This window comes from Octodon degus, unplaced genomic scaffold (genome assembly GCF_000260255.1).
Source record: "Octodon degus isolate 3935 unplaced genomic scaffold, OctDeg1.0 scaffold00085, whole genome shotgun sequence".
NCBI classification, from domain to species: domain Eukaryota; kingdom Metazoa; phylum Chordata; class Mammalia; order Rodentia; family Octodontidae; genus Octodon; species Octodon degus.
This window is the reverse complement of record NW_004524661.1, coordinates 5,790,248-5,799,548: the sequence shown is the minus strand read 5'-3', so window position 1 is coordinate 5,799,548 and position 9,301 is coordinate 5,790,248. Positions and strand designations below refer to the sequence as shown.

Here is a 9,301-nt window from a genome sequence, read left to right as displayed (position 1 = left end):
AATGACAGAAACTTCTTGATGGGTTTTCCATTACCAAAAATTAGTAGCAACAGCACAGACTTTATCCAAATAGAGTCCACCTACTTTCCTACACATTTTAAGAGTAGCCAAGCAATGAACTACCATGTCAACTTACATGTTACAGTAAGTTGCTACAAGAAGTCCAGTAATATTTCATGTTTGAGTATTAAGTGGGTATACAGAACTTTTAGCCCTAGCTCTAAAAGTAAAGGCAATCTCTGAGGGGATGTGGTGGTGGTAGTGGTTCTAGACCTGGCATTATTTACAAAGCCCCAAGGCGCTGTCAGTGTATTAGAGGTCAATGGGGTTTTCTTTTTTTAATCCTTTAAAATCAGCCAAAATTCAGCCACAATTTTTGAAGTCAGTGCAATCATCTACTTTGCTGGTTAATGAAATATGATTTGGAGATTGTCAGAAACTGTCAGGATGTATCTCAGGCAACTTTATCAGTGTCAGTGAAAAAAATTACATGTACTACATTGAAATGATAGCATGCCAACACAAGACATTTTAGGAATGGTCAGAAATACCTTGTTTACATAAAGCAAACTCAATTTCTTATTCCTTATTTAAAAAATAAGGTTATTTTAATTTTAAAAAGTTCATGTTCAGAAAGATTATATGAACACAGAATAGCCTTCACTTTCGAGAGGTAGTTCTAGAAATGCGCTGTCCAAGAACTACAGCAGCCATTACTTACACAGTGGTACTGAGCATCTGAAATGTGATCAGTCAATATTGAGATACAGTGTTAAGTGCAAAATATAAATTAGTTTTGAAGTCTAAGGTTTAAAAACAAAGGTGAAAAATCTCCAAATAGTTTGTGTTGATTAAATAACATACTGGATATACTGGGTTAAAATATATAATTAAAACAATGGTCACTTGCTTATTCAATACATTTCTTAGTAAATATAAAATTAAATGTGAAGTTTACATCTCATTCCTCTTACGATGGCACTGTTCAAGAGCACAGACCAATGATGATTAATATTTTAGAAGTTTCAAAGTAATAAACGGCCTGCTGCAGCATCCATGCTACAAGTATGCCACTACTGATACACCTTGCAGAACTAAACCTATTTATTACAGCATTCTTTCAGGGATTTCCTTGAGGATCAAAATTAAAAAAAGAGTCCTGGTAGCCTTCTTTAATCTTTTTTCTTTTCGGTCTTTTTGAGATAGGGCTTCACTATGAAGTGTGGGCTGACCTTGAATTCCCATTAATCCCGTGCCTCAGCCTTCCAGAGTGCTGGGGTTAGTAGCATGTGCCACCAGCCAGCTTTTTCTTTACAATCCTACATCCTTATTAATTCAATAATTCCACATTATGTATAGACTGCTTACTGCTAATGTAAGTTTACCACAGGTATAAAATTTGTAGTTACTATCATTCAATAAATTCTTATCTGTATAATTACCCAAATCAAAAACATTTATAACAAAACGAACCTATGGTATTTCAGCTACAATATCCACTCACTGTCATACAAATCTTAAAGCAGGATATGTGAAGTCACCGTAGGCTTATACAATAGCTACTAGGAAATCTGAATTCAAAGGTCCAAGTAGTCTAAACAATAAACCATTACCCTTACATGTTTTTCCCCTTAAATTCTCAATCCTGTAATTTATATATTCATGTCTTTAGGTAAAGAAAACTGAATTTTAAAACACTTGACTAGAAAACTATAGAGAAATGTCTTTATCCTTTGCTAAGTCTATTGAAAACTGCTCTCTACTGAGCAACACTGGAGCAGGTAACAACATGTGGGTAATACTTCCTTTGAAGTGTAAACAATTGTTAAGCTCTTTAAAGTACGTCCAGATGGACTGGTAATTTAGGTGAATTTCTTCCCCAGACTTTCTACTTCCTATACCATCAGCAACTGACTTGAATAACTTCACTGATTATACTAGACCTCAAAATGTTACTGTAAATGTAAAAATCTGAAAATTTTTGTAACATTATAAATGATTTTTTTTCTTTCAGAACCAGGGATTGATCTCAGGCCATTGTGCTTGCCAGGGAAGCACTTATTCCACTGAGCCATTTCCCCAGCCCCTATAAATGAATTCAAAACAGAGACTAGATTTCAAACAAAAAAGGATTTACAAATTTTGGAACTATAATGCTTTTATTACTAGAATATATGAAACACTGATCCTTTTTAATCTGTTAACACCGCTTCAGACTCCTACAAAGTTTCAAAACATTCATTTAGAACAGATGTGACTCTGTTGCTGCTGTTCAAATAACAAACCCTTAGCTTCCACGGTTCAGATCTAATTAATGAGAAGAAATACGCAAATTGAGACCTAAGAAACATCAATTCATACAAACCATATTCCATTTGGATAGTCCAAGAACCTTATTATACAAACTCCAAAATAATTAAACCTGCAATTCAAAGGTATTAAGCCTTTTAACACATGTTAATCAATTCACAAAATACAGAAAAGTGTAGTGTTAACAAATGTGCGTTTTCTAGCCATTTTAAAATTCAGGCTAACATTCACCAATAGTATTGCAGTTAAACTATTATGTTCAATTAAATTGTGCATTTGAGAAAAGTTTTATTTCTAGGCAAAGATATAAACATGCTCTTCTGAGGGGGTATGTTAGAAAAACTACAATAACTCCTTCACATTTCTAAAATCACATAAAACGATCATTTCTGATTGCCATTACAATAAATGTTGATACAGAGTATGTTTCTGTTTGCTCACAAGTGACCAAAATGCACATAAAACAAACGTGTAACAAATACTCAGAATCAATTATTTTTCGTAAAACATTTCTTGTACTTTTTTTTTTTTTTTTTGGCGGAACCAGGGATTGAACTCAGACCCTTGTGCTTGCCAAGGAAGCACTTATTCCACTGAGCCATCTCCCCAGCCCCGCTTCTTGTACTTTTTGAGATTTGATTGAATATACAGTACTGCAATGTTGACTACATAAAATGAACAGAAAATCTTTTTGAGAGAAAGCTTCATAACCAGAGGACAGACTACACTTAAGAGACTTAACACTGGCTATATACAAAAGGAAAAACATTTCAATGAGAAACACTTCACATGTTATACAGCTCTCATTTTTAGTAGTACAATACTCATGAGCTTACCATCTTGACATTTGAAAACAACAAGAATAATGCTACTTTTATCCTTTGGTTCCCAGTGACAAACAATGCAGTGGTAAATGTCTCCAGTCTCAGCTTCTTTTATGACATTAGCAGAGAAATTTGATACCTTAGCTGAAATTTGGCAGCCCAAGAAGAGCACCAACTGCTCCAAAGTACCCCTGTGTGATTTTTAAAAAATGATCAGTACAATGCAGCTTTTAAATAACCATTCAATATTAACCATTTATTAAGAATATACCTGTATTTGTTTAGTAACATTTATTTGGATATCCTATCTAATGTTCTCGCATTGTGAATATTTTTCTTATATTGCACTCTCAATGTACATAGGCACCTTGGAAGACTATTGCAGCAATCACACCCTCTCCCTTTTACTGAATAAAAAATAATTCAAGGTAAAAATTTACTTAACTCAAAATATTTACGTGCACTGCTAATTGTTCAGATTAGAATTTAACTACATGTAATAAACAGGGGAAAAAAACCCCTACAACAGAATTCGATGGGACTGTAGGGAGATGAATTTTGGCAGAACTACCTATTTTTGTGTTGTCCATATTTATTATTTTTAAATGAGAGAGGGCAGAGGCACAGTTCTAAGCATACCCATTAAGCACATAAACAGCCCTAGGTATCTGAAAAGCTCAGAGACCTCCCATCGCTCTCTTGGTCAGAAGAGATATAAAAATGCTCTCACTGAGGTGCCCACCAGGTTATAGTAACACTCTTTCCCCAACAGAAACTGAAATGATCAAAATAGTTAGGACAGATACACAGCTGTATTCTCTTAATTCAATGAATAGAGAGATTTGTTCTAATAGTGTTTGAGACAGGATATCATGTCTGTATCTAGTACAATGAATAACCACTAAGACAACAATATGCAATGTATTAATTATTGAAACTGTGCTAGTAATCGGTTTTGAAACTGTCTCGTTGCTATTTGTTTCTCAATAAAATTATTTAAAAAAAACAAATGAAGGAACAATATTCTACTTAACTAAGTAATTCAGTTTTCTACTTATAAGGAGGAAGCAACATATAAAATTTGCATCTAAAAGCATGCTATTAAATAATCCATTGAACATTTTTGTCATACCTCATGTTCTAGAAACAATGCTTTCAGTTGACCTTTTGACCAATAATCCAGTGCATATGCCAAAAGTTTCATTGAGAGAGTATTGACACGTAAAAAGTTTCCAACAAAGACAACTCTGTTTATTTTCTAGAAGAAAAGAACCAAGAAAAAACTTGTAAAAGAATTATTAAATCAATTTCACAGTACAAAGGACTCATATAATACCCAAAAAACATAGAGCTAGATCTTTAGCTCAGTGATAGAACACTTTACTGAGCACCTGTAAGGCTCTATGTTCAATTTCACCACAAACAAATCAGCATTGGACAGGTCATTATACATTTGCCAAAACCCATAGTATGCATACAGTGGACTCTAATGTAAATACTGCTCCTGTGTATGGACTTCTGTGAGTGATGGGTCAATACTGGTTCATAAACTCTAAACAACTGCATCACTCTTTGGAGAGGGGGATTACAACAGGGGAATGGAAGGGGGGAAGGGGGGTACACCTGGGAACTCAACTTTCCATTTGGGTTTACTACAGTGTAAATTTTTAAAAACTGTTCTTAAAAAAAAAAAAAAAAAGTCTACTTTAAAAAGTTTTAGAAAGATTCTAGCAAAGATTACAGATATGTGGATTTTTTTCTGATGCTGGGTAATGAAGCCAGGACTGCATACATGCTATGCATAGGCTTTATACTGACCTATTATCTCCAGCCCCAAATATTTTAAAATACACTTAAGATAAACTATAAATGTGCCCAGTATATTGTAAGGCATGTTGACAACAAGTAGAGCAGTCCATGTGCATCAGCCCTATTTCCCTCCATAGCATGACCATAAAGCCATTTTCCCTCAGCTAAGATTCCACAGACACTAATTTTGATGCTCAGGTATTCCTATAATTAGGAAATCTTAGATGAGGTATTCAATTAGAAAACGTACTCCTATTCTCACAATACATTGACTTTTTTTTTTTTTTTTTTTTTTTCTTACAGAAAGGGATTCACTTTATAGTTCAGGCTGGCCTTGAACTCACAGCAATCTTCCTGTCCCTGCCTACAGAGAAGTACGTTGATTTCTGAGTATATATCTTTATACAAGCATTTGGGTAACGTAAGCCATGTGCTTAATTACTGGTAATTCAACTGGTCAGTGGAAATTTTAAGACCTACAGAGCTAAGAACCAAAGTCCCAAGTTACTGTCTGTCCTCAAAGTAGACTACTTCCTAAATCTCATTAACCAACTGGTTCACCACCTGTGATTAAGACATTTGGTGCTCTGTGCTTCAGCTTCTCCCCTGATCACCTGCATGCCCAGTTCCTCTCAAATCTTTGCTGAATAAAAATATACTTACTTTTATTTTTCTTTCCTTCTGATTTAAAAATTTCATTTAGAAGATTTTTATAAAAATTTAAGAACCAGATATTGGCAGGATTTAAGTCCTTTACTATGTAATTAATGCAAAAAAGGACTTTCTAGAATAGGTGCCATATTTTCAATAACGCCTTCTTCTAACCATTCTTTGTGATTTGTCTCTGCAACCCTCTGCACTAGTCCTAGTACTCTTGATTTTCCTTTTTTAAAAGGTTACATTTACTATGTAGTACATATTAATATTTACTGATACATGACTGAAAGAACAAATGAATGGTTCCTTCAAGAAGTTCCCAACCCCTCTGAAGCACCTGACATTTGCAAAAATTAAATGGAAAATAATATGTATAGGTGAATTACATATATCCTTTACTAAGCTATACAGTCAATCCAGCAGTGTATGCTTTTCAAACTTTATTTTTTAAGTACTGAAATTGCAAGATCTCATGTCTGCCAGGTAGGCACTAGGCTCTTCGTAAGAGTAAGAAGTTAAAAACAAAACAAAAAAAAGTAGTATATGTCATTCATATATGTGAAGAATAAGTCTCAATGCCTTCATAGCCCTGTACAATGCTGCTTGATCCATATGCAACAAGGCAGCACTGTAAAGAAGCCGAGGGCAGTAAGAAAACTCCCACGCATTTTACTAATCACACTAATGGTAAAAAAAGGAAAATGAAAATAACAAAGGAGGATCACCCATGCTGTATATGGAGCTCAGGGCCTGCCTGACTACATTTTGAGACTCAGCTGCAAAACAAACATTTTCAAAAATTACTCAGATCAAAATGTATTATGCTCAGAATTTTTTGCATACTGAAGAGATATAAGTTGTGTATTTTCAAAAGGTCTCTGATAATTATGCATTTGTCCTATTTAAATCTGGATTACTTGCTACTTTAAAGTTAATAAAGGGCTGGAGAGATGGCTCAGTGGTCTAAAACACCTACTCAGAACAAGCTTAGCAAAGCACAGGGACCGCGGTTCAATCCCCCAGCACCACATGCCAGCCAGCCCCGCCCCCTGGTGGGCTGAGCTGGCAACACACACACACATAAATAAATTAAAAAAAAATAAATAAATAAAGTTAATAAAACAATTTGGTATACAACATATATTTCATGAGTTCTGGAGTTTAGTGCAACATATTTCAATCTTCATAAACAGTTTTTTTTTTTACCTCATTTACAGCACACATTCGTGCCACAGAACCAATGTTATTGGTGATAGTAACTAAAGTAGCTCTTGCCAGGTCTTCTTTACTAACAGATTCTCGCTTCTCTTTATAAATCATATTTCCAAAACTGGAGAGAAATGAAAAACAAGAGTCAAATCATTTGGTAACAAGCAACATTTTCATATATCAGCATACACTTCTAAACTGAGTAATTTTATAAAGGTAGGATCCAGAGTAAAAACACAAAAGGATAAGATCAAAACAAATTAACAAAAATCTACACAAGGATAAGATAATACCTGCTAATCAATTAAGGTTAAAATTAAGTCTCAAAAGAAAAACACACAGTTGTTCCCAGGAAACAAAGATTATTAAAATATTTATATTTTAAAACTTGACACAAAATGAAATTAAATGGCCATGATTTTAAGAAGCAAAGAAAATATAGGGAAGTACATTTTGACTTTTTTTTTTTTTTTAAACATTTTTTTTTTTATTGTGTGTGTGTGTGTGTGTGTGTGTGTGTGTGTGTGTGTGTGTGGCCAGCTCAGCCCACCAGGGGGCGAGGCTGGCTGGCATGTGGTGCTGGGGGATCGAACCGTGGTCCCTGTGCTTTGCCAAGCTTGTTCCATGTAGGTGCTTTAGACCACTGAGCCATCTCGCCAGCCCATTGACTTATTTTTAAAAGTCAAAATGTTTCCAAATGTAACTTAGTTTAATGTAAAATTCCTCTTCATTTAATGAACATTTTTGACATAGCAAGCATCCTGTAAGGAACACAGTCCATGAGCACTTCAGGTCTAGGGTAGCACTGTCCAATAGAAATAAAATAAGCCACAGCAATTTCATGGTTTCTATTAGCTATCTTTAAAAAGGTAAAATAAAACAGGTGAACTTAGTTTTAATTGTGTAATTAACTTAAGCAACATACCCAAATGAGACAGCCACTTTACCATGTACCATACACTAACACAGGTGACTCATATGTACTGTATGGACAGTGCAGGTGTAGATGGAGGAGAAAGAGCAGTAAAAGCACTAAGGGTAACAGAAAATACAAACCAAACCACAGGGTACTTCGGAAACAAAGGAAAAAAGACCTTGTATCACTGTGGTAAGAAGAAAAGCTGAGGAGGTGTGAAGAAAGGTTTTCCAGAGTAAAGGTAACAGAAAAAGTTAACCAGAAAAAAAAAAAAGGATAATCCTAGGGAGAAGCAACTGAAATCACAAAGAAATGAGAACTGAAAACATCTATAAAATTAAAAAGCATGTCTAATGGTAAGAATGCAGGGCCCATGTAAGGGAGAGGCAAGAGATGCAGACAGTTTAGGCCAAGACCACTACCAGAAGACACTAGATGTTTTGACAAAGAAGTTTTGACAAAGAAGTTAGGTGTGTATAAGCAAGAACCAGTTACAAAGTATAAAGGGAAATGAGAAAACTATGCAATAGAAAAACAACAAAATATACTTAGAAAAATTTTAAAAAGTGACATATAAGTATATATGAAGTCTTCTAAAATGTCTAAGAGACAAAAGTAGCCCTAAACAAATAGCCAAGGCAACTTCTTCAATGGCAAGACTCAACAGCACAAAAATGTCATTTTACCTAGAAAATATACAAGCTTAATAAATTTTTTGTTTGTATTGCAGAAAATGATTTCCATTTTCATACAGGAAATGACATAAGCAATGGGGAGGGCAGACTTTCTAGACATTAAAGCATACCTATATGCTGCTATTAATCTAAGAATAGAGCACTAAATATCAACAGAGTAATGAAAAGCCAGTGTATAAGGAAGTCATTTCAAATCACTAAATATGCAAATGAAGACTTAAATACAGTATTAGTGTCTTTAGAAAGAGAAGTGAAAAATTGGATCTATGCCTCACATATTTCAAGATAAATTATAAAACAAAAATTGATATTACATCAAATATTAAAAGGTACAGAAAAATAAAGCTTCATTCCTTTATATATTTGGAATGTGGAAGACTTACTTAGTATGAATCGATATCCAGAAGCCATAAAAGAAAACACTGATAAATTCAACTGTGTAACAATCCAACAGAAAAACAGAACACGAACAATCACAGAAAAAACACATGTAAGGAGAGAAATGCAAATTAAAACTACACAAAGATGCCGCTTTTCTATCAGATTATCAAAAATTCAGAAGTCTAACATAATACTTTTAGTAAGACTGCAAGAAAACAGGCATTTCCCTCTAGTGCTGGTAGGGTGAAAACCAGACCACTCCTTTGGAGAGCACACTTAAGCATTTACAACTCTAGGAATTTATCCTACAGATAAAACTACACATATACACAATAAGGATATGACTACAATATGTAAAGATTTTAAGCATATATATCTATCAGAGTATATACAGTATGCCATGTTATAAAATATAAAAGTATGCCATAAAAATGGTACAGCTTTTTGTACATGCAATAAGGATATGCATTTGTATTTGCACAGACTAATAGGGAAAAAAT

At 34.2% G+C, this 9,301-nt stretch overlaps 1 protein-coding gene across 1 annotated transcript in view; it reads right to left on the bottom strand.

Annotated features, from left to right (window-relative positions):
* Positions 1-1,418: 1,418 nt before the first annotated feature.
* Pank3 (pantothenate kinase 3) overlaps positions 1,419-9,301 on the bottom strand; it is a 22,326-nt gene continuing 14,443 nt past the window's right edge. The window contains exons 5-8 of the mRNA XM_004637041.2: positions 6,807-6,930; positions 4,267-4,392; positions 2,936-3,325; positions 1,419-2,828 (exon numbers count right to left, since the gene is read on the bottom strand). Coding sequence (XP_004637098.1) covers positions 3,275-3,325; positions 4,267-4,392; positions 6,807-6,930 — 301 coding nt within the window. The 3' untranslated portion in view covers positions 1,419-2,828; positions 2,936-3,274. The remainder of the gene's footprint in view (positions 2,829-2,935; positions 3,326-4,266; positions 4,393-6,806; positions 6,931-9,301) is intronic.